Source organism: Punica granatum, chromosome 4 (assembly GCF_007655135.1).
Source record: "Punica granatum isolate Tunisia-2019 chromosome 4, ASM765513v2, whole genome shotgun sequence".
Lineage (NCBI taxonomy): Eukaryota > Viridiplantae > Streptophyta > Magnoliopsida > Myrtales > Lythraceae > Punica > Punica granatum.
In genome coordinates this window covers 31,645,582-31,671,356 of record NC_045130.1, presented here as the reverse complement: position 1 = coordinate 31,671,356, position 25,775 = coordinate 31,645,582, and the positions used below count along the sequence as shown (strand labels likewise).

The 25,775-nt window shown below is 37.1% G+C and overlaps 4 protein-coding genes across 5 annotated transcripts; 1 reads left to right on the top strand and 3 right to left on the bottom strand.

Moving 5' to 3' along the window:
- Nucleotides 1-9,243: 9,243 nt before the first annotated feature.
- LOC116202535 (dof zinc finger protein DOF1.5) lies at nucleotides 9,244-10,013 on the top strand. The gene has a single exon (XM_031534118.1). It carries the CDS (start codon nucleotides 9,366-9,368, stop codon nucleotides 9,858-9,860), a length of 495 nt encoding a protein of 164 aa, XP_031389978.1. The 5' UTR covers nucleotides 9,244-9,365; the 3' UTR covers nucleotides 9,861-10,013.
- A 4,151-nt stretch (nucleotides 10,014-14,164) lies between these two features.
- On the bottom strand, nucleotides 14,165-15,061 carry LOC116202534 (olee1-like protein). Its single transcript, XM_031534117.1, has 2 exons — nucleotides 14,823-15,061; nucleotides 14,165-14,740 (listed from the first exon to the last, which is right to left on the bottom strand). Exons 1-2 carry the CDS (start codon nucleotides 14,974-14,976, stop codon nucleotides 14,394-14,396), a joined length of 501 nt encoding a protein of 166 aa, XP_031389977.1. The 5' UTR covers nucleotides 14,977-15,061; the 3' UTR covers nucleotides 14,165-14,393.
- Nucleotides 15,062-15,339: 278 nt separating this feature from the next.
- On the bottom strand, nucleotides 15,340-17,857 carry LOC116202533 (14-3-3-like protein C). Its single transcript, XM_031534116.1, has 7 exons — nucleotides 17,468-17,857; nucleotides 17,034-17,340; nucleotides 16,845-16,932; nucleotides 16,371-16,480; nucleotides 16,142-16,290; nucleotides 15,652-15,686; nucleotides 15,340-15,561 (listed from the first exon to the last, which is right to left on the bottom strand). The coding sequence occupies exons 1-6, from the start codon at nucleotides 17,781-17,783 to the stop codon at nucleotides 15,652-15,654; spliced, it is 1,005 nt and encodes a 334-aa protein (XP_031389976.1). The 5' UTR covers nucleotides 17,784-17,857; the 3' UTR covers nucleotides 15,340-15,561.
- Nucleotides 17,858-18,528: 671 nt separating this feature from the next.
- On the bottom strand, nucleotides 18,529-24,058 carry LOC116205160 (putative lipase C4A8.10). Of its 2 annotated transcripts, none has more exons than XM_031537662.1 (11): nucleotides 23,398-24,058; nucleotides 22,121-22,268; nucleotides 21,708-21,775; nucleotides 21,338-21,408; nucleotides 20,936-21,199; nucleotides 20,297-20,460; nucleotides 20,031-20,086; nucleotides 19,880-19,932; nucleotides 19,378-19,546; nucleotides 19,075-19,172; nucleotides 18,529-18,973 (listed from the first exon to the last, which is right to left on the bottom strand). In XM_031537662.1, the coding sequence occupies exons 1-11, from the start codon at nucleotides 23,555-23,557 to the stop codon at nucleotides 18,869-18,871; spliced, it is 1,356 nt and encodes a 451-aa protein (XP_031393522.1). In that variant the 5' UTR covers nucleotides 23,558-24,058; the 3' UTR covers nucleotides 18,529-18,868. The 2 variants fall into 2 exon arrangements, with proteins under 2 accessions (XP_031393522.1, XP_031393523.1); XM_031537663.1 differs by lacking the exon at nucleotides 23,398-24,058 and adding an exon at nucleotides 22,502-22,649.
- Nucleotides 24,059-25,775: the final 1,717 nt, after the last annotated feature.

Sequence of the window (25,775 nt, the reverse complement as noted above, 5' to 3'; positions counted from 1 at the left end):
CTTCATTTCTGTGATCGTGACGATCTGTTGTGCTATCATGTCGGAGTTTTCATCAGAAATGGTAGTTATTGGAACACAATATGGTTGAACAGCGGGAGGCATGCTCTTGAGGTGTATAGACTTTCGAGTTTGTGAGCTCTTAGACGATTCTTGCACGGGCAGAAAGTGTTGCATTGACATTGATCAGATCACCGATTTTACAAAAGATGATTATCTACGACAAAACCAGTATAATACCGAGTATTCCGGATCGCAGATTTTATAACCTGTGCGAAGCTGTTGTATTCCGTAATAACCTATCTTTCTTATATCGATATAAATTACCATCTTGAAATAGATTTTTTTTTTTTTGGCCAAGCAGCATTCGGTTTCCCCAACTTGGGAGTGTTCTGCAGAAATTATGGACATTTCAGATGCAACACCCTCAATTTCGAAAAGTTGGCTCGCTTCGTAAGACATTGGCTCACGAAAGGGATTAGTTTGGTTTGGGAGTGCTATTACTGATGTAATAGGGATGAAATGAAATTGCTAAAAAGAGTAAATAGTACTTTTACAAGTGAAGTATTTAGCTGAAACCATTTTTATAAGGCTAAAATTAAAACAAATTATGTTAATTTTTGAAACAATATTTATAATCAGACGTATCATTTTGTTGATGAAGAAAATTATGTGTATGGTGTCTGAATCCAACTCAAACCATTATTTTAGAATTTCTTTTCCCTGGCAAACATCGATTACATTCTTGTAGTGCTTCACGATCTAATACATCCATCAATCGATCGATACTAGTACAAATTATTCGCGACATATCTATATATACATATGTTGGTTTCTTGGGCATGTGGCTCTCACAAGTTGAAAGTAAGTTCTATAATCAGTTAAATGACCATTATTTATTTGATCCAGCAATAAATTATGATCAGCATATATTATCAGAAGGTATTGGATCAACTTAGGCTATATTTGAGCGTCGGGTTAAGGATAGAAATTGGGATAGAATGAGTTGGGACTTCAAATCCCATGGATATTTTACGTCATAATCTAGTGTTTGGGGCATGTTTAGATGAAATATGAGACCGAAATGACAAATGTGCCCTTAAATGATGGCATTTTTTGAAAAGTAGAAAGAGGATCGGGGGCATTTCCATCATTTCAATAATAACTCTCATTGCCAACCCTAGTTCGATGGCAATTTTTGAAAATTAAAAAGAGAGTCATAAGCATTTCCATCATTTCAATAATAACCTAATCCCAATTCGGGTTTAACCCAACCTTCCCCTGAGATTATTTGCGTAATGTTATATCCCGGCATATCCCAAACAATCCCAATCCCGTCCCCACCAAACATCGGATTAGGATTTTAGAAATCCTATCCTCCCTCTAATTCGTTCTACCAAACATGCACTTATTGTAATCCAGGGAATCATTACAAGTTGATCAAATGGATTGTACAGAGCCAGTTGACATTTTTTTTGGTTGAAAAGTTGATCATTTAAGTGATTATAACAGCCCCAATAAAAAACGAAAAAGCAGAGGGGAAAAGTGTGTGTTTCGTCTAATGATGAATGAAAGTATATCATATTTAATTCATGAACCTGAATATCAGAATATATCTCTTACTTTAGCTAAAAAGTCCCCATATAATGCGTTTGGTCTGTCTTATATTGTATTAAAAAAATCATTCTCCATAACTAACTAAAAAAAAGGAAATTAACCACCATAAGTTGATTTAAATAGTTTGGTACTTATTATCCGGTTTCAAATTCAAATCTTACGTATGAAAAAAAATTCATGATTTGGAAAGTTTTATCCCCGGGTCATTTTTAGATAACAAGATGCACACAAAAAAATAAAAAGGAAAAGAAATTAGACAGGAAAATATAATATATATATATATATCGTAAAAGGAAAAAGGAAGAAAATTGGGGTATTATCCCTTATTCCAAAATTTCAAGAATAAAAATTATAAATTCAAAATACTTAAATTAGGAGAAAGTTAAAAGGATAAACTAGTAAATTTATTGTTTTCTTTAACTACTCATTTCACTACTCCATCACTAATTTTTCTACCGTTCTTTCTTTATCTCTCTCCCCATTTTCTCTTTCTCGTCATTTCTACTTTTCTTTATTTTTCTTTAAATATCACAAAAATACCTTTTTGATATTCTATAAAAATCTATTGACATTTTCAATTATTATTAAGATGGAGTGTATTATATTAGAAATATCAGATGATGCATTAGTTAATTTTTAAAATGTAATTAAAATGAAAAAAAATAAAGGGAAAAAGATAAAAAAAAATCCATTGTGGTTTGCGATCGGAATAAATCGCACTATGTTCTTTTATTTGGGACAATTAGCCCTCCTATGGTTTGCTCCGTTAGACATAGGGAGTTACGGCGTTAATTTTTTTCTATTTTTAATCCTCAATCTTTAACCTTTTAATCATTTTGGTCTTAAATCTTTTTATTTTATAATTTTTATCCTCAAGTTTTTATTTTGTTTCATTTTAATCCTATAATAAAAAATCGAAGAGGGAGGGGGGAGGGGTCGAGGTCGCTAATTGGGACCTCGAACCCTCCACCGAGGGCGCCGACACCCACAGAGGACGCCGGCACCCTCAGCGGAGGGGTCGGGGTCACCGATTGGCGGCTCTGACCCCGAATTGACCGGGGACTTTGACTCGGGTCCCCGGTTGATTCGGGGTCGAGGCTGCCAATTGGTAACCCCGACCCCCTCCTCCATCGATTTTTCGTTATAGGACTAAAATGAAATAAAATGAAAAGTTGAGGATATTGATGATAAAAGAAAAAGATTTAGGATCAAAATGATTAAAAAGTTAAAGATTGAGGATTGAAAATGAAAAAAAAATTAACGCCGTAACCCCCAATGTCTAACGGAGCAAACCACAGGGGAGCTAATTGTTCCAAATAAAAGAACATGGTGCAATTTATCCCAACCCCAAATCACAATGGGAGTTTTTGTCTTTTTCCCAAAATAAAATATATATAATGTTGTGCGTAGCGTAGATAAAAATCTAATCTCTTAAATTCTAATTGGGTCTTCAAATGATTAACAATGCAACCCAAAATCTTAAGCTATCAAGTGCTAAGTACCTGACCTTATAAAGTTAGGGTTCTTTTTATGAGTTTTCCCCCATAATAGTTTTATTTTCTAAACTATTTTCCATAATAGTCTTCCCCACAAAATATTTCCCATAATAGTCTTATAATATCTTTCTTCGGTTTATAAGGTCCCTGAGACTTTTTCTCTATTTTGTTTTAGTCCTTTTTAATGCTATAAAAAGGAAAATTTTAAAAAACCAAAAAGAAAAGGATAGAATTACAAAGAGAGAGGGGTTGTGTCGGCTTAGGGTTGGGCATGTTGCAGTTGGGTTTATAATCATGCCCAAAAAAAAGTTTCAATTTGTTTGGCATAAAATATGCTTCAATTTGGTTCGAATTTATAAATTCAAACCATAATCACTTTATGAAGAAAACTCAAATCAAACACCACTGCTTTTTTATTACATTAATCGAAATTTTTTAAAATATATATTAAAATTTAAATTAAAAATTGGACGCAATTATTATGTGTCAAGCAGTGAATAAACCGATTTTACTGGGTATTAGAATTTTTTTAAACTTTTTTTAGTTAGATTCGATTCGGCTTGATGATTCAGTTGGAGTTTTTGATTTTCTTATACCCTTATAGTCCCACCCCGATTCGACCACCACTGCTCCGTTTTTTTCTATTTTCTTTTTTATTCTCCCTTTTTTTATGTTTTTTAATTTTTAATGTTTAAATATATAGTGTGTTTGGTTTTAGAGTTGAGTAGAGTTGAGTTTTGATTTTAATTGGGTTGTAATGATTGTGTTGTTGAATTATGAGAAAAAATGTAAAAAAGTAATGAATAGTTGAGAGAATTTAGTATTGAAAATTGAATTCGGGATAATGGAGTTATATGTGGATTTATGTATGGGGCCCACCTTTTTGACTTTGAAGAGTTGATTTTTGTTGCGTAATGAGTAAAGTTAAAGTTAGAGTTAAAATATTAAAATTCGATTGCGAAACCAAACGGAGTGATAAATTTCCAGCATGGACCAAAAATAAAACAGTAAAGTTTGCGGGACTTTAAAAATAAATGAAACATTTTATAAGATTATTGTCAAAAATAGTTTTTAGGGACGATTACTATGGGATATAGTTTCAAGAGGAAGACCATTTTGGACAAGGACTCTCTTTTTACACCCTTTCAGTATGGGATCTTAAATCCTTAACACCTGTACGGTAACTGTACCGTAAGATGGATACCAATTGTGGAAGTCTCTCTAACACTCTCATGTGCAGCATGATTAGAGTTGGGGTTGAACATGTCCGATCAGCTGACTATTGGCCAAAGGCTGAATCAAAAGCGTGAGCATACGTGATGCAATGTGTGAGGATATCCAGTCAGCTGCTCGTATAGCAGCCATGGACTAGGTGCGCGAGCATGAGTGAGTGTGCACGATTGGATGGACTAGACCTATAAGCGGTTGGGTGCAATCCAACCAAAGATTTAAACTATTAATCGGCAATACTTAGTCTCTAAAAAGTTCGAGGCTCACTTTGTATATTTTTAATGTGGGCTCGTAAAGATCTTTTAACAGTATTTGCTAATAAATAATTTATAGCGGCAATGTGCAAATATTGTTGTTGCAGAAAAGGGAAATCAGTAAATAAAATGGATGTATGCAGGATTGAGCCACCCAATTTCGATGCATGATACAATAGTATTTATGGCTTAATTGTTATTTTATATTCGGTAGAAATGTCTTGGGCTGGCAGTTTAGCAACTTGCCCACATAAAATTTAGAAAATGACATAAAATGCACAAAAACAGGGGGAAAAATATATGCAAGATGTACGGATGATGAAACTTCTTTCTTGCTTCATTAATTAAAAATATAAAAGCAACTTGACGATGAACAGCTGCACCAAGCAAGCAACTATTTGCTGCTTACCTTTTCTTGACCAATATAAATTAATGGCCTTTGTAATTTATTATCAATCATAGGACACCGATGAATTTAACCTTAAAAAACTATCCTGAGGTCAACTAACTGAACCTCATGTCTCACAGAAATGCATCATTTAGTTGGAAAAACAATCTTAAATAATATGATTTTGATTTTTATAGGAAAATGTTATAGAAAAAACTGTTTTTCAGATCTTTGTCTATATATAATTAAGAAGGGTCGATGGATCCTGGAAGATGATAGGGAAAGGCGCATAAGAAATCCTTAGAGAAGTTAATCGAAATCCTATTAAGTTAAAACTGAGGGGGGAAGTTTCATTTGCCATCCTATAGTTCAAACTTTATATTATTGTGCATCGATCATCGAATTTACACCATGGCAAAATGTACATTGGGACTCAAGTTGTGTCTCCGACCTCTCACCACAACTTTAGAGGGGTGTATTTTTTGGGTTGTGATCCATATTGTACCGAAAATGCAAGTTATCTAGTAGTACTTCAAGATATATCGGAGATGCTATAGTATTTGTAATTTTTGGGGATGATTTGGGGGCTTCTAGTTCTAGCAGAGTACATGAGTGCTTTTTGAATAGACTATTACTGTTCCCCTCCAGTTATTCATTAGCAACTGTTTTTGTTCATGATATATTTTTGCCACCAATTAATCCCAAACGTTGGCATTCCGTCTAATATTTATACCCTTATGTGACAGAAAAGTGACGGAAAACATAACGTCGTCCATGAATTTTCCGTCACGGAGGTTAACGGAAGATTATAAATATTAGACGGAATGCTAACATTATGGGCTAATTGGTGGCAAAAATATGTCAAGGGAAAAAACGGTTGCTAATAAATAAGTGGATGGCGACAGTGATAGTCCACACGTACTTTTTTGCATTTGATTTTACGAAATCCAATTATAAACTTTGTAATCAAATCATATATATAAGTGCATTAATTGTAAATCCTTAACCAAAGTTCGGACATGGTGCGAAGTTTGATAATAACTGAAAATATATATAGATTGTATTTTTTAAGTGAAAAAATTGTGGGAGTGTAATGATAGAGCATTTGCTCTCCGTTTGGATTGAAGAAAACGAAAGAAACAGGAAAGAAGGGGACGGGATTGAAATCTGTATGGCAATTTTTTTTCCCCTCCCACAGTTTCCCTCGATTTCTCTCATATCCAAACAAAGTATTAAAATTACTCATCCTCTCAATAAATGTGCTTCCAAAATTTGAATTTACGTTCTCCTCCTTACTGGATTGACACTTACCACTCAATCAACAACTGGTTATATATATATTATAATTCGGTGTAGTGTAAACTTTAGAATATGAAATTTTTATGTGAAATCTTGTCTTTTTTTATAGTCTCTGCTATATCCGTTGATATCTTAGGAGTTTATTTGTATTCTTTCTATTGGTGTCGAGTCTTTGAGTTGTCTTAAGGTGTTCATGTAAACATTTGAACGTTTGTTTATATTGAAATAAAATGTACTAAATTATCCAAAAAAAAAAGAGAGTGAAATCTCGTGGTATAAAAATGAATAATGGGAGGTAGAAATCAAATCAAATCGAATTCTGCCCCATAAAGTTGATCCAGGGAACAAGTTTGGCAGCTTTCAAAATCAATTCTCCCATTAAACTATGCCCCTTTCGTCCTATAGAGTATATAATAAAACTGAGAGCTCAAATCAGCAAAAGATAGGGTATCTCTATAATTATATTCGCCAATATATTCTTCAAAATAATTTATTAATTAACAAAGGAGACTTCCAAAGCAATGCAAACCTAAAGAAAATGTGCCTCTTTCGACAAACAAAAACAAAGACAAATGCTTAATTATTTATCTACAATATTAAATTGCTACAAAAACGAGGATACTTTTTCATTGATCTAATGAGATTCTTCTATATATGAAAGTAGCCCCTTTAATTTATTATTATTCATATTCTACTAACAATTGCAATATATATAAAAATTATTAAGATATTGGAAAAGAGAAGAGAAAGTACATAATATATTTGAGAGCCTCGATTTGAGGATTCATTATTATTCATAATCTCTCTCTCCCTCCTTTAATTATTATTATCTTTTTAGGGTTTTAGGGTTTTACGAAAAAAAAAAAAGAAGACTTTATGGGATGAGTATTACCTTAAAATCCTAAAATGAAGGGCAACAGCTTAATTATAAGCATCAAACTTTTTATGGGTTTGACCAAGAAAGGGGGAAAAAAGAAGACGACTTTATGGGATGAGTATGACCTTAAAGTCTAAACACATTATCCCATTAAAAAAGAAAAAAACTTTTTATCCTTTTATATCTATAAAGTCGAGAATTATGATTTAGTGGAGAAGATGATACCGTATCTCTACCTGTTTGACCTAATCCGGCCATGCCTTTAACGCTTTTCATTCCTCAAAATATTTTACTTCTACTTTATAATTTGATTGAACAAATATATTATAAGTCGTCACGAGTAATAATAGTAAATACACCCTTACCACATACATTTGTACTAGGATCATCATATCCCTTTTAAGATGGATAGATATCAAAGTTTCTTGAAAGAGCCGAACCACGATCATCGATAATGGCATATTCAAAGTGCTAATGTTCTATTCGAAAGGAAGTTCTTTCAACAAAAGCAAAAGAAATAAAAAGATGCATAGGCACACACCCACCACATATTTTTGCGGCCATAAAAAATTTGGCAGTTCAGGACTAAAAAAGAAAAGAGTATTCTTAAATTCGAGATATTGCTCATAGAAAAAATAAATACAAATATTATGAGAATCAAACTTATAATAATGTTCGTCGTCAACACGAATCTAAGAGAGTCTTCATTTGATTCTTACAGGTACAACCTCTTATGGCTTCTTTATATTTCCTCCTATTCCTTTACTAGATCAATAAACTTTTTTTATACCAATAAAGAAAGTTATATAATATGGTGCTCCGAAGTCAGAACCACTAGCAAGCAATAATTATTTTAAATAGAATTGAGGACAATATTTCGTAAAACATATATATATATATATGTATATAACTTTTATGTTAATTTATCCTTCCTTTTTTATTAAGAACGACCAATAGTTCATTTTTTATGCTCCTTAATTATTAAGCCCATTCATTTGAAAGTTCGACACTTTATGAGCAACTTACCTGGAAGCGGGGCCCACAAATGGATTTCTAAAAGCTTTAGGAATTGGTGACGTGGAGTAATGATGTGGACAAAAAGCTCATCATTTGCTTTTTTACGCCATCAGCCTGTTTTGGTGGCGGCCGTCGCTTGTATTCTTTCCCGACCGGTATTCTGCACTTTATCTGCCATGCGTAAATTTATTAAATAAAATTTCAAAAAGGACCATATATTGCAACAATAAACCACATGATTCTACTATATGATATTGGCATATTCTTTCAGACCCGCCTAAATTTTAATTTAATGCAAATAACGAAACGAATAATTGTATTCATATTTAACTGGTATAGTATTAAAATTTTAAGTTAATGGATGTGTCTCAATATATATATATATATATATATATATAATTTTTAAGATTTAAAACTGCCGAATCAGTCTTATACGTTTACTCTATATGACAAATTCGATCCTATAAGTTTTGAAAAAGATATTTTTGATCATATAAGTTGACTTTCAATTAAAATATGATCTTATAAATTTTAAAAAAGAAAGACGTTTTTGGTCCTGTAAGTTATGAAATGGACCAATATTGTCTTATGAAATAAACATATGAGACTAATTCGGCACTATTAAAACTTAGAGGATCAAAACTGACCGAAGGTTAAACATATAGGATAAAAAACTGTATTTTTCCCTTTATACTATTTTCCTATTGAAATATTATCAGTTTTTTTTTCGGGTTACTCATCAAAGTAAGTATTATAAAACCAACAAAAAGATGGCATATATGGTAAAATAAAATAATCATATTTCTATCATCTCGAGATAATTTGAATTTACTGAAAAAGAGGAAGAAGATATCTTCAACAATCAGTGCACTCAGCCAGAAGTAGATAAAAATTAATAAAATAGAAAAAAAATCTAAGAAATTATGCATACGAATACCGCGCCGAGAAATAAAATTTATACAAGGCACATGGAGATCGAGTCCCATTTCTTTATTACAATTTCCAAGTCATATCTAGATTCCTTGGACTTTCTCTATGTATATATATATATATACCACCCTACTTGACATCCCAAAACCATATTAGAAACTCTCTCTCTCTCTCTCTCTCTCGCCTCATCTCTCTCTTGTCCCTTTTCTCTCTCTGAAGATCCAATCTCTCTATCTTCTAATCTGTCTTTGCCCTCTGCCATGGCGGAAGCTGTCCATGGAGGAAAAGAAGCCACAAACATCAAACTCTTTGGCACCACAATAAAACTGCAAGGAAGACAACAAGCCACAGTGAAGGATGAGGAGTCAAATTCAACATTGTTAGCCGATGATCATCGTCATCATCGCCATCAACATCAACAGGCCGTAGAGGAGATGAAGAGACCGAACAAGATTATCCCGTGCCCTAGATGCAACAGCATGGACACCAAATTCTGCTACTTCAACAACTACAACGTCAATCAGCCTCGTCACTTCTGCCGAGGTTGCCAGAGATACTGGACTGCCGGCGGGGCCCTGAGGAACGTGCCCATTGGAGCGGGTCGTCGGAAAAGCAAGCTGCCTCCGCCGCCCTCTGGGAATAATAATTTCTTGTATGAGTATTCAAATAACTCCGATGTGCAATCGTTCGGACTTAATAACATCATTGTGTCAGATGCATATTCCGGGCGGTTTCCAACAAGCTTTTCCGGCTAATTTAACACATAGGAGGAGAAATGAAAAGGTTGATTTGGGGTTGAAGTTCATTGTTGATCTTTCCCTTATGTCATCGTTTCCTATGGAACATTCAATATGATCAATGGGAATGGGAACTTTATTATGTATGTATGTCGCGATAATTGAGCTTGTCGTGTACATAATTGTGATACAATTTCAAGGACTCAAATTTTTATTTACTAGCCATTTTCCTAAACTCCTAAAGTTAATCTTGAAAATTAATTCATTTAGGGGTTTGAAGAGACGAGCATATATTTGAGTTCACACACAATTTGGAGATTTTTGCGATTTAATTACACATTATATAAAGCTCCATTATTATCCTGTCTCTTTGGCAGCTCTTAAAAGTATACTTTTAGGTATAATCAAAGATACCCATGTCCCTAATTACTTTTATTTATACATATGTTTATTTATTTATGTTTGTCTGATAGAGGCGACTTGATCGACGAGAACTGTATTTTATGTAGACAGGTGCAAGATGGATGAAGTAATTAAGAAGCTAATTGTATATTGGGTGAGTTAGAAAGGAAAACAGTTTTTCAAAATAATACTAAATTAAGGACAAAAGGAGGATAAAACAAAAAACGTCAATGTCAAATATAAATGCGTAAAGATCAAGATTTCTAATGATAAGGTTGAGATCAATTCGTGCATGAATTGAAAGCTGTGGGCTTCGCTGATTTTGCAGACTATTCTAGTTTACACACGCGATTCATCTGTCTTCGGGAAGAAGAGAAACTATAAACATATGTCGTGCCATAATGCTTTTTTATCCCCCTTTTCCGTTTGAAACTACGAAACGTACTCTGTCTATTAGCTCAAATTAATCCTTACACGAGTCTTAACTTGACCTGTCCACAAGATATTTTGATGAATTTCGAGCTCTTGCAATGCATGTAAAATTTGTCTATATGAAATATAAAGTTAATTGCATCACATTTCGTGATTAGCCGGAATGCATATTTCAAGTAAATTGCTTATGTGGAAAAAAAAACTTATTGAAAAATTCTCTTTCTCTTATCTATACAGACACACAACTAGAAAAAAAAAATCACGTGAATTACACATGAAGATATCCAATTTACAACATCATTATATATATGGCAGTTAATAATAATTGCTGAAACTTTAAACTAAGAAAAAACACATAAGATCCAATTTTTTATTATTTAAGATAGTATTTCCATTTCTCCATCTGGATTTCGTCTAAATCTTAAATAAATTGCAAAATATTGCAGCTGTTAATTTATATTTCTAAATAGAGAAATAGACCGTAGTGGTTTATGTCCTTGCTAAAAATCAAGAGATCCTGAGTTTTATTCTCGCTAGTGAGATTTTTCGTATTTATTTATGTAGTTTTTATTTTCCTTATAATCTTATAGACATTCCTTATAATCGAAAAAAAAAACTATTCCTTCAAATATCATAATTGAGAGTGGAAAAATAACAGAGAACACGTGATGAGTAAATGATATGTCTAAACAAATATAAAATAAAAGTTTTTGAAAGAAAGAAGCCGCTTCAAATGTAATGAGAAAGAAGTCCATATAGGTAATGGCTCGAAAATTGACCAATTAGTTAGTGTTACAAATGAAAAGCTGAAGAATCGAAGGGAAATTGAGAATTATATTGAATAGATGTTTGTGGATATTTATACTGTAGATATCATAAGTTTTCATATTATATAGAAACAGCACCTCTAAAATAACATACCAAACCTATCACTTGAATCAATTCATGTCCACGAACCAATTCACGTGACAGTTTTCTATTTCTTCCACATGGGAGCAATTTCGCTTGAAGGAGGCTTAGGTTTGATGGATGAAGGCAATTTGGTTTCATGAAATATGTCCCGTATTTCATTTATTTGTTGGTCGGCTCTCAAGGATAAGTTAGCTGTGAAGGCGAGATTTACTGTAGTGGGGCATCTCAGTTTCTACCCTTGATTGCGAGTTTTATGCAAAGTATGACTGAATCAAGGGATTACCTATTTTTTTACTTGCCATATTACCCATGCTCTATGGAAGAGTCTTCTTGGTAGGTTTAGAGTTAAAAAAATAAAACAAAAAGGTACGAGACTGGAGCTCGGAGGTGGACTAGGTTTGCTTGCTTAGGTCGGGAATCTCGACTCCATTATTCTTCGTTTGCTCTGGACGTGTTATATCTACGTACCTAGTATGGTGAGAATGGAAACTTCGAGTCTTCCAAAATTTTGTCAAATCTTCTGGAAGGAGGAGTAGTTATTCTATTTACATGTTTATGGAGCAAAGCTTAGAGTAAAAGAATGTCTCCCAGATCAAGCAATTGCGTCTACAATCAGATGTTGTGCTGTAAACAACCGTAGCTGGATGAGACTATACACAAGATTTGACTATTTACGTATAAATGTAGATGTAACGCAAATTCGTGTTGGTTTTGAAGTAAATGTCACAAATACGTCTGGGAAAATCTCTGTCTTCTACCGAGGATCGAGTTCAGTAATTGACACTTGGTTCACGGGCTCTGCTCGTTCACCTCATGGTGGTGCCGCTCCGCTGAACAGCCCTACCATAGAGGTACAATGTTGGCAATTTCACGGATCGGCGGTAAAGTAACAGGGTAGATGTTAATCATGAGAGCTATCATGGCCATTGTTGGCCGTTCAACGGGGTCCTCCTGGAGATACAACAAGGTCAGGTGGATGCACCTTATCACTTCGTCTCTTGAGCGCGAGCCTTTTAAAAGTGGATCCAAGACTTCCATAAGTGTCACATCCATCCAGTGTTTCCAGGCCTGTGGATAAAATTCGTTGCGAGTTAAATATGCATGGAAAAATGCAAATAACTGAAAGAAGGGGCATGTTAACTGAACGCATGCTAAAGAATTAGTTATCATTATTCATTTTCCATATTAACTTGTCAAAACCCAAGCATATCAGTCCTAAAAGTCCTGTCCTGTTGAAATCCGATGAGGTTAAGGCATCTAAAATTAGTAAGCTTGGCACAAGAAGTATTGGACCCATGAACTGTTTTGAAGCCACGAGGGCTCTTCATTGCAGGGAAAGAAGCTAAAACATGAAGCTCATTCTAAAGTAAGGGATCCTCATTACAGGTCATGTCCTAAGGGAATGCCATACTCAAGGCTTCGCATAAAAGTCGTCTCCACTGTATAAGATATATTTTTATTGCTTGGAATTAAATGTCATACTTGACGAGGTCTATACAGGAAGAGGTGTGAGGTGACAGAATTCTGAATTTTGAGACATGTTAGAGATATCTGGTGTGATATTGTCCTAAATGAATTAAGAGAGTCAATATTCTGTTTTATTTTTTTTGGGTTATTCTGGTTACGATGGAAACACATGGATATAGTAAAATGAAATAAAAATTTTGATAGTTAATAAAGAGGCACGAGTAATCACTGCAGCAAGTATCGACTAGAAATTTCTTATGGTTACTAGGCGAAAGCATGCTCGTTCCTTTTCACCCTCTTCGATAGGAATGAATGTTCCAAAGAAATAGATATTGTATTTTAATTCGACTGGATGCTTGGGCCTTTGATTAACTGGAGTGGTCGCGTGCCTTGCTGGGCCTACTTAGTGGGCCATTGAGGCCCAGCCCATCACCATTAAACAAGTTTTAAATTACTACAAATATGATAATATACAGTTTCTTGGTGGAGATAAAAGTAAGAGCATACATTCAACAATGGGAGAGCTTTACTCATTAACGGGTCGACTCGACTCGAACTAGAATAGTCGGAGTTCTTTTGACTTTCGGATATCAAGGTATACCAAAAAAAGCAAGAGAATAGATGATCAAAGGATGGTACAGCCATAAGCTTTTATTCTTTCATATGAAGTGATCTTTCATGCCCTCTCCATTTGGCAGCGGTGATCAGTACGCTGTTGTTGTGACTTATATGGTGAAAGACTGCTTAATACGAAAACTCATCATATTTTCTTTTTGTCCTTTTTTATTTTGAGATTCCAAATCCCAAGTATGTATACGTGCATAATACGATTTTTTTTCTTTGAACTTAAAACTAAATAGGTAATATAAGTTATTATACAATAAACAAACACGGGATCAAGAAAACTCGTATGAAAAAGAGAAAAAAATGAATATTAACCCGGTATATCTCATAATTCCCATATTTAAATGCTTCAGATTTTAGAGACTTCCAATGAAAATTTTTGGTCCTTAATTATATCACGTTCGGAGTTTGATACGAGTAGATTTAAAAAAAAAAATTTACTGATTGATGTTTATTTGCAATCTTAGTGAAAAATATTTGAGATGTGAATGAACAGAGATTGCAAAATTATATTCCAAGTAACTTCATAGGCAATAAGGAATGCTAACGCACTCTCCAAAAAGCTAAAAGCAAAATTTATGGTAGAACTAGGCTTTGCATCAGCCTGTCAATTGATAGGCAAATGTTAATACAATTTCTTAGGGAAAGATATTGCCCTTTTCATTTTATTGAGATAGGAGATACGCTCGACGATGTTTAATCGATTTTGCTGTCTTAATCGACAAGGCCGTTGGGGGTCATGCCGAGTTCCTTGAAGACCTCAGCGCACTCCTTAAGAGGCTCGGACTTCATGAAGCCAAGAGGACTGGCAGCACGGATCGGGCTAGCAATGCCATTGTTAGCTGTAAGGCTGACCCTGGCACTCTTCCTGAGGTAAGGATCCTGGCTGACTTCCTCGCAACCGGGCTTGTTGCTCTTCACGAGCAAGATCTCGCATACCTCCTCCTCGTGCTCTTCATCCACTGGGAGGCGGTAGACTCCTTTCTCGTCGGTGTGGCCGTCAACGCTGTAGGTCAGGTCTCCTCCCTCACGGTTTCTGCACTCCAAGCGCACCTGGGCACCTGCAACATGCACGATCCACAACATGAGACATGCGTTATACACAAAACGAGTTTAGGCCAAAGAAACCAAATGAGCACGTACCCTTGAGGTACTCGCTGACTCTGGTGATGAACTGGGCACGGCAGGTGTCGCAGTAGACCTCGCCCTCAACGAAGAAGCGGGAGTCACCGAGGGCGGCCCCCAGGAGTGACAAGAAGCAAAGGGCAGAGGCAAAGAAGATGACTGACTTTGCCATTGCTTTGCTCCTCTCCTTTGTTTCCTTTTTCTCTATTACAATGCAAAGTGGATGGAGAGATTCAATTGAGGGCGTTTCTTAGGAACAGTGGACGCTCCTTTTTATATGGCCATGAACTCATTTTTTGGGAGGTTGCAAATTGATGGTCGAGGTTAATTGTACCTTTTCTTGTGGTAATAAAACTTCCAACGGCCCGCTTCTTTCTCTCTCTCTTTCCCTCCCTCTCTCTCCTCCTAAGAGAATGCCGTTGTTTAAGGTTGACAGTGTCCTTGGCGAATTGCGGGGAATTGCCACATTTTCGAGACATCTAATTAAGGACATCGGACATGAGGAATTGAAAAATATTGAAAATAGGTGTTGAAGTTTCGAGCTCGTAGAACTTTCAATCCCGATCAGCGGCATAGATCAATTTGACATGGCAATGGTGAAAGTCGGATCACATGAACGGTTACATGACTATAGCATATTGACATTGGTTAAGAAAGGGCAAAAGCCGAAATTGGAGAAGAGAAAATCAGTGGAATTTCAGTATCCCTCTGGGCTAAATCAACCCAGACCGAATCAATGGTTTCCTCGAGCAACATCCTACATCACAGCATCAATTAAACCAGAAGTTATACCAGTGTGAAATGCGTTGCAATGGCAAAACATCAGTTCATAAGTTGATTTAAGTACCTAATCTGTATCAGCAGCTGCCGGCTTTTGCATGTCTTCAGCGAGAAATGAACAGGAAATAAGTCAATATAGTGTCCTCATTGAAGATCTAAGCATAGAGCCATGAACAATTTTGCACTGAAGAAAAAGTTAACCGGTGGCCATATATCACAGACATCCTTTCAGATGAAAACGAACGAGTTGGAAATTATGAACTGCATCTCTACGTTGAATAACCAGTGATGTCCATGGAGGAAGGAAAAGAAGGAAACGGTCCCCGTCGAAATATAGAACATGCAAGTTGCTTTGCAGAATTCTCGGATGAAAGCAGATTAGTCCAACTATTCCAAGATGGTACTTTAGGCTTCAAGAATTGCATCCAACAATTGATGCACGCAGAATCATTCGGAAACTGAAGGATTGCTCAAGGACTATAGCACATGAGATTGATGAATACAGAAGCTACATAGAAGAAAGAAATGCAGACTTCATGGCAGAATTCATTGGTTACCTGCATCCTCAGGAATGTCAGGAGTCCATAGAGTGAGGTTGTCTCTGAGAAGCTGCATAATCTGGGTGCTGTCTTTGTAAAGTTCCTCACTCAAAGTGTCCAGCTCCGAGATAGCATCATTAAAAGCTCGGTTTGCAATGTGACAGGCCCTGCAACACATGTTCTCGATCAGAGGAGTTTATGTGGTGCTCCCGTAAAGGAGGAAATAAAGGGACTATCCGGTGATCACCTTTCAGGAGAGTTCATGATTTCATATTGGAAGACAGCAAAGTTCAAGGCCACCCCAAGACGGACTGGATGGGTTGGAGCTAGTTCAGCCTCTGCCTTACTCGATGCAAACTGCCCAAAATAACGGCATCTTCCTTAATAACTCGTACGAGCAGGACAATTGACATAGAGTGGATTCAATCTGTCACTTATAGAATTATCAACTGAAACAAGCCTAGCATTCACTTCGATGACTAAAGTCCACACATGGCAACTGCAGCGAAAAGCAGATTACAACCCTAAATTTCCAAGAAAGCAAGTGTGCAGAAGCAGCGGCGGCAAGAAGATAACTCTATACAGACAAGAAGATAGCAAGATATGTGGGAACACGAAACTCCGATGAAATGATATGATATGAAGCAAACTTCTAAAGGACCGAGTTCTTTTTGCATTTTGAAGCGAACGAAATAGAACGATATGTTTGAAGAAGACGAACCTCGTAAGCATTCATAGAATTCTGAGTGGCATCTTTCTTATCGTCCCCAGCCTTAAATTCCGCCAAGTATCGGTAGTAATCTCCTTTCCTGCAACCCGAGATCGAACGGCACATCCCTCGTATCAGATCCTCGATGTCCCCCATCGAATAACAACAGAAATCTTAGTTCGGAATTGGAAATCCACTCACATTTTGTAGTAGAACACTGTAGGCTCCGCATGAACGGATAAAGGGATCAAGCACTCCTCCAAGAGGCTCAAAACATCACGGCAGATGCTCGACAACTCGATCTCGACTTTTTGCATGCAGTCCCTGACTCTCTTCACGTTGTAATCGTTCCCTTTCGCCTCCTCCTTGTGCTCGATCGACGTCAGGATCCTCCAGGATGCTCTCCGAGCGGCGATAACGTTCTTGTAACCAACAGAGAGGAGGTTCCGCTCCTCCATAGTCATCTCCGGGTTGAGCTTCGCCACATTCTTCATCGCATCAACCATCTCTGCAATACATCGTTCCAAAACAGAGACTCCACTCAACAGTCCAGAACTTATAACCCTAAGTAAATCATCGCTGGCTGCTCTGTGAATCTACTTTGAAAGCATCAAGATATGAATCGGAGGAATGACCTTCGTAACGCTCGGCTTGCTCTGCGAGCTTGGCGATGAAGACGTAGTTCTCTCTTTCCTTCGTGAACGCCATTGTCAGTCGCTCTGAACCGGAAGCTTCGTCTCTCCCCTCTCTGGCCTGCTCTGCTCTGCTCTGCTCTGCTGTGGTTGAGTGAGTGTGGAAAGTGGTACGGAAGGCGAGAGGAGAACGAAGAAGAGTAACGATTTCTTGTTGGCGGCAGAAGGAGCGCGGGACGGGAGTTGGAGATTCTACTTCTGCACGCGCAATGCGGCGCGTGTAGCGCACGTCATAAAAATGAAGAACGGGCATCCTCATTGCTCGTCGTTTTATTCCTCACGCGCTAGCAGCTGCGACGATCCTTTTGCAGCACAGGACTCATGTAAGAAAAATGAGGACTTTCGTAATTTTCATTTCTTTTTGTTTTCCTTGATTTTTATTTATTTACAGTTACTATTGTTATTAATCTGTTTGCTAAAGCTAGAATCAAAATGCCAAAATAAAAAAAGATGGGCTCCGAAATTGGGCCCATATAACGGCCCAAAATGGGACAATTGATCACTACTCAATGCTATTAACTACCCTCCCTACCGACTTCTCATCACGCTGACCACCGGTAGTCTAGTGCTTAAACATCAAGGGTTTCACTTGAATATCACGAGTTCGAATCTCACTGAGGACGTAGAGCTCACCACTATGTGGGTATATTATGGGATGGCGGTGGCCGACCCATAATACTTGATCTAGTGATTATGCTAAACTCTCAGCGAGTTATGACAAAAGGAACATTCTGTAACGATTAGGTTCTCTTAGTTGGAACAGTCACAACGGACTAATAACCCGACTTAACCTTTTATTCAGCGAAAAAAAACTTATCATGTTGGAGCATCAATTACAATGCAATTGGCAAATTACACTCTCTACATAGGTGTGCAGAAGTTCAAAACCCACTCACGGAAACCGTGGCTATGGTTAAGTCGATGCAAAAGCATGAATAGTTATGAAAAGTTATCCAGTTTTCCAAGAATAGTTCTGAAAAGTTCTCCAGTTTTCCTCAGGAGGCTATCAGATCAATTTTTTGTCATAGGAATCACCAAAAGAGATCAACCTTACAGTCAGCTAAGAAATGGCACGGGAATGATTTACTCGAGTGAATGCCTCTGTGTTTACTGTATCACCAATCCATTCCCTTAAGACTATTTGACCGAATGCCTCTATTTACGGCATCACCAATCCATTCCATTCGGTACCAATCTATTCCACCGTCTTTCATTCCCCGGTATGAAATTATGATCCAATTTTTTTCCTTTCTCAAATGAAAGTTAACTACCATCTTTGACATTATAATCTCCCTTTCCCCCCAACAATGTACATGAAGATGGGGTAACGAAGCAGTCCGTATGCTATAAACTAGCAGGAATACATGGGGAGGATTCTTGCTGCTTCAAGCTGTCTGCAACATGAGCAACCACTCCAACCCCAGCACTGTGAAGCCACTCATTCTTCACCTGCTCAAAATCAAGGACGATAGTCTCAGCTTCACATTGAAAACTGACAGACGGTTGATCGAACAAGACAAGGATTTGAGTTGTATAAGATGTCGGGTTACATGAATGTTGTTATGAGCCAAAAATGGCCACAGCGCGGAATGGAAGCTGACATCGACTTTCCTCCAACCCAACTGTTGCAACCCCTGTATCATTTCCTCTGCAATTGTAACAGAATAAATGAACATTGTTAGGTGTTGTTTGGACACAACTCAGATGATGGATCGAACCAAACCACAATTTAGGATTAAACTATGCCTTTTGTGTTTCTCATAGGCCACCATAGCCCAAGCAAGGACTTGAAATTACCACTCATCCCCATTTTCCAAAGATCGACTTCTGCACATGATGAAGCAGAGTATTACCTTCCACAATTTCATGGTACTCCAAGGTATTTTGGATGCTCGGGGTATTTTGTGCGGCCTCCTTCGCTTTGGCGGCTTCAGGAGGAAAGTGGGCCCCCTCAGACGGTACTGGTGGACAGTACTCGACATCTACTACATGCTTGTACCCATCCAAAGATCGACGTGGAGGCTGCAGAAATATTTAACACCCTAAAAGTTATGACATATTGGGCATGGTCAGAGAAAAAGTTGAAATGACATGATTTAGCTTCGTGACAATTTCCCAATTCTACCAGGTCCATCAAATCGATTGTTCAGCCTTCATTGACTCCTTGATTTTCAGTTTGCCATATTGCTGACCGTGAAGACAAAGAAATATGATGACGGAAAAAATGTTTGACGCAGGACGTCTATAATGCAATTCATGCAGACTATGATCTTACAATATAGGATAGAACTTAGGAGAAATCTTAAAATCGCTAAGAACCAATTGCACCCTAGTTCAGAGAGATCTTCAGCTCACCTTCACAAGTTCTGTCTCTCTCCTTATGGAAGATGTACGCCAACCTACCATATCTGACTAATGCTAAGGAAATCAATCAACATACCAACGAAAGAAAAGCAATAAAAGGGAATGAACCAGAAATCAAGCCAAGAGATCAACATCAGGATACGATCGTAGGAGACATTTGCGTAAAGAATTCGGCACTTAAATGCACCAAGTGCTGATCTGCAAGTCCAAAAATAGCCTGTCACTGAAATAGCAAGACAGGGACGAGTCCTCTATGTTTTGTGAACTCTCACGACATTTTCAATTATAAGAAAAGGTCTGACCTCTGCATAGTTTTAGCAAAGAAAATCAAATTCTATACAGCATTTCTATCCTATTTCCAGTCCACCTGATCATATCAAACATGGACTGAAAACATACTTCACTCACATAAACTTTCCGTCTTCGCAGTCTGATGCCATTCGTAGTAGAAGAGGCGGCCTATTGGGTTTCCCATCAGTAAGGAACAACTGCGCTCCCGTACTTCCCACCAAGAATGGAGCTACTGGGACAGCGAGTTTCTCCAGGAATGGAACTCCCAGAAGAAAGGGAAGCTGAAATAATTCCAAAGTTTCCAATTTTATCAAAATGTTTCAACTTACAATAATCTAGCTCATAAACTACAAGTGGCACAACGTTGCATTCGAATGTACAACCAAGTAAAGATGAATATCATAGTCACATGCATGTTGATGATTCTATCAGGTCACCATTGCAAGCACCATTTCACTTTGCTGTTCATTTACAATGTTTTTGCCAGGACAATAAACACCGACAAGCTCATAGAAACACAAGTATGGGCTTTAAGGCTCCTTGGGAAGCTCATGTGACGGCCACATTGAATAAGACAAGGGCCCAGGAAGTACAATTTGACATGCAGCCACAACTCAGTCCCTTCTTTAATTGCTAAATAAGCCACGGGGATACAACTACACAGATAAAGACAGATGAGAAATAATCATAACAGGTGATGATGCAACTGCCCAGTTTGTTGTAATATACGAAGAAAATTCAAACTTAAGAACAAACCTGCCACCTTCCCCTCACCCCAAGATGAGGGGTGGCCAAGGTGATGAAATTGATTGGCTCCAATCCAGCAATCATACCACGTGTTGTAGAGGATTTTTCAGACTTCGCATTCGTAGGCTCCACATAGTTATCTGATGAGTCACTGCTTGAGGAACTGGGCGAGTAGAGAACAGCAACAGCATATCTTGCAAATAATCCACCAAGGGAATGCGCGAGAAAGGAGATCTTTTTCAGGGTCTCGGTCTTCTGGACTACTTGGATGACCTACTTTGGCACAAAACATTTGCATTGCTGATACAATTAGCCAATTTCTTAAAATATAAGCCCACACTCCAACACAAATTTATAAAGGAAAGAATCTGCTAAAAAATCACACATTCACTGATACCAAATTTTACTCACTTCATCTGCCAGTCTTCTTCCAGCACCATCGATCCCATTGAACGTTTTAGTGTATGTGTTGCATGAACTCGCTGAAATGGGGAAGAATCAATCCATGACACAATTCAAACGTTTAGTAAACTCAAGAAAGATAAAAAACAAAGAATATACAAGGTGAAGATGTTCCAGAGTCCTTGTACAGTCTATTTCAGCATACAAAAAATAAACTAAGCGATTTCAATCTGCCATGTTTGTCATATTTAGTCTCTTGTCAGCGATCCTTAATTTATGCACAATCCAAAGAAGAAAAAAAATAATTCTTCAGAATTTCCCAGAGTATCATTAGTAACACATAAAGGAAATGGTTGCATAAATAGTTGGATTAGCATACCATGTATAAGGAAATTTCTCCCTAATCGTCTTTTGAGTTCCGCTTCAACATAATTCCAGTCACTTGGGCTGCAACACTTCGAGAATAAGTGAAAGTTATTATCTGAACATAAAACTAAAACAAAAATTATCAATACAGCAGGTTGCCAAAATTTTGTGTAACTATGTTGAGAGCGACCTATGTTTGGAAGGCAAAATTGACCGTGCAATGTTAAACAGTGAGAGCACAAGTGCAAAGCTTTCTTGAGCCACCTCCTAAAATGATGGCAAGTTACAAGAGAAACTGAAAGAGAAAGACACTCTTGATAATGAAGATGCATTTCGCACACCATCTAAAATCCTTTGTTCTTTTGTTTTTTGAAATGACAAGCTCATCATGGTGTAGAATGAAAACTGTCACAGTACATTGAATACCTTGCTAGGATCCCATGAACAAGGACAAGAAGATGGTCAGGTCCATCTTTTGCATTAAAAGCCGCCCCTGGGGATGCTACATTTCCTCGAGTAGGAGTACTCATGGCTTGAGCCCTAAAGCCTTGTGATTTCCAGTTACTATTTATGCCTGAAAGTTGTGAATCTACCATCATCAGGATACAAATTTATAATCTTTACCAAGACAGTCATATGAGGATTTGGGATGAGAAGTATGCCAATCAAAGCAATATAGCATAACATAGAGTGCACACAATCAAAAGAGGAATCATGCAAGAATATTATCATAGAGTTGGATACTCAATGAAGTGGCTTGCTATCTCAATCACGACATTTAGTTAAGACTAGAAATGCAAAACTTACTCATGGGAGTTACTATTTCTTATTTTGCAGCTCAAATTGAAAAAAAAAAGAAAAAGAAAAAGACTTAGATTCATTACAAAACTCCATAACCAAGTTAAAAAAAAATAAAAGCAATTGTCCAGACAAAATCAGCACACCAAATGCATTGCACATATTACTTGGTGTGTCTATTTATTGTCTCCGACACACTATATTATCCATAGTCAATAATGCAGCATAATTGAAAACGTGCTTACATATGCTACAACTCTCTACATGCATAAGCACAGGCCCTATCATCTGCTAGTCATTTATCTTTTTCTTCGCAATGGAAATAGAAAGGAATGGAGCAACTAATTTGTAAAACTAAAACAAACAGATAAAAATTAATAAAAGACAAAACCGAAAAGCAACCGATTCAATCGACAACAAGCAACTGTCCAAAGCACATGAGGAGACATTCCACAAGTTATCAATCTGGCCAGCTGTCACACAATCCTCCATGTGCCCGACTGCTAAAAACAACATTATCACTTCTTGCTATGGTTATCCTTTCCTTATATTATCTGATCGGCCAATCAGATACAGACTGTACAAAGACGTCAACAAGTAGAGAAGGAACTCAATTTGCAAGTACACAATGCACGAGCCAATGAAGAACATAATACACCATAGAAGCTGATTTCTTGTTTTCGATTCCTCAAATGCTATAACCAAGGATTTATCAACTTATCGTTCCACTTGGTGACCGCCATTGTTGTGGATTCACAGGAGTTTCCAAGTCCTGGCCCCGTTAAAGAAGTGCAACTTTGCCGTATTGCGAAAATTGATTCTCATATACCAACTAACAGAAACTATAACAAAGAAGAAACTTCAACTGATAGGTAAGAGATGAACGAGGAAAGAGATTGAATCACCAAGGGAGGTCGAGCACGAGGAAGATGACGGAGAGGAGGAGGACGACGAAGACGAAGAGCAAGACGCCGTGTTGGAGCCTATCGGGCCATTGTTCCTGAAGCCGTTGCAGAGTCTGGGAGAGTACCCGCACCGCGCGTGCACCAGAGACGCGGTTGCCATTTATATCCTACCCGGACAGAGATGGCCCGAACCCCAAGGCAAAGCGATCGACAGGGAAGAGAGAGAAAAGCCCTAATTTTTGGGACACAATCAAAGTGGTGCCATGAAATTTCTTATCTTCTGAGCAATCAGAAGCTTGCGGGCAGAGCCCATGCCTCTATTCCCTCCTCTCCTGTTCTCTGATTGTTACCGCCGCCCACCATTTACTGCCGAATCTACTTGAAGCTCTGCTCTCCCTCTCTCTCTCTCTCTCTCTCTCTCTCTCTCTCTCTCTCTCTCTCCCCCTCTCCCTCCCTCTCTGGGTCGGAGCTCGGAGCAACTGTAAAATCTTGAAGAGGGGGGGGAGGTCAATTTTTTTTGGGTTTTTTTTTTGTCTGTTTGCTTTGTTTTGTTCGTTAACAATGATGGAGGACAGATCTCGAGCACCTCTGACTACCCGACAGAGATTCCGATAATCATGAGAGATGGCTGAATTGGGTACACTGAACCAAAGCCGACAGCAACAATGGGAATCCCTATCCAAATAAAGAGGGGAAGAATTCTAACACAATATCGAGTTAGATTGATAGGATTGATATCCTCATTTAAATGTGTCTTTATTTTAACTCAATTTTAAGAAATAAAAAAAATAAAAAAATATTATAATTATTAAAAAAATATATAAATATGTGAGAATATATATATGTATGCATATATAAATGTAAAGTAGATACATAATTTATTATCAAAAAATTGATTATAAAAATTGTTAGAAAAAATATTATTAAAAGAAAGAAAAGAATAAAATAGTAATAATTGTGATGTTGAATTTGTGAAAGAATTGAGTTAGGTAGAGTAAAATTTTAATCCTAAAACCAAATAAGTCATTAATATTTCAGTTTAAATATTTAATACTTTTTACTATTTGTGATGGATTATGCAAAATACTAAACTCTTTAACCATAAAAAAATTTGTACTAATCACGATTATTAAAAGTATTAAACATTTAAATTAAAGTATTAAAAGCTTGAACTGGAAATACCAAATATATTATGGTGTTCCGAAGATCCAAATATAATGGAACCGTTAAGAAAACGGTTGTCCCATCAATGTTGTGGGATGACTACTCAAGAGATGAAGATGATGGGGGAGCTTAAATGGAATATGGTACTTCACCGGTCAGATTTGTATGATTGAATCTTGTCCGATAATGAATTGATATTTCTTTTTTCCAGCTATAACAGAGACCATAGAACTAAATATATTACGACATAAATTTCACTATAAGAATCAAATATGAAATTTATAAATTACTAAGTGAATAACGTGTCGCTGTACTACACCTTCTTTCTCTATTCTCCCGACAAACGGGATAATCTCAAGTGAAAGACTTAACCCGGGAATGATAGGTGGAGGGGTATGGTTTATCAGAGAAACAAAGTAAAAGAGACTTCTCCAGCTATCAGGAGACTGATATCCTGATTTTTTATTTTCGGTTTATGCCACATATATTAGGAAATTTTCAAATTGATCATTACATGTGCATACATGTGTTTTAAAAAAAAACTGAGAAAGGAGTATAATTCAATAGCACACGCCATTATTAGGAGCCAAGAGGTCCTAAATTCGATTCTCGTTAGTATAATTACTTGTGTATATTTATTTATTTGACTTGTTATGTCCCTGTATAGTGTTTATTGGTCTTCCTTTATAAACGGGAAAGAAAAATCTGAAAGCTGAAATTCAGGTTTCAAAATATTTATAAAAAAAAAAGTAATGGAAAACATAAAATAGAGAACCCCAACGAGGACTGGAGAGGGAGAGGGGAGAGGCGGGAGCACACCACAGGCCAACACTGTGGCAAGATCACTGGAGTCTTTGTTGGGCTTCCCTCCAATTTGGAGGAAGTTGGGCTCAATTGTATTGGGCTTTTATCGGGCTTTAATAGGCCTAAGAACCCAGTTTTGTTAGGGTTAATATTTCAGCAAACTAGCTGAGGAAGAGGGGCAGTATATAAGCAGCAGATCTGCAGCAGATCAGGAGCAGCTGCAAGCAGCAGAACAGCACAAAGAACAGAGGAAGAGCAGAGCCGAATTCGGATCAACAGGGGCAGCGCGCAGCTAGAGATCAAACCTCAATCGGGATGTCAAACGAACTCCGATTGGGACGAAATTTTGACAGCAGCTTCACAACACGTGGGGCTAAGTTCTGAAAGGTCAGAATTTCTATCCGAGCTCT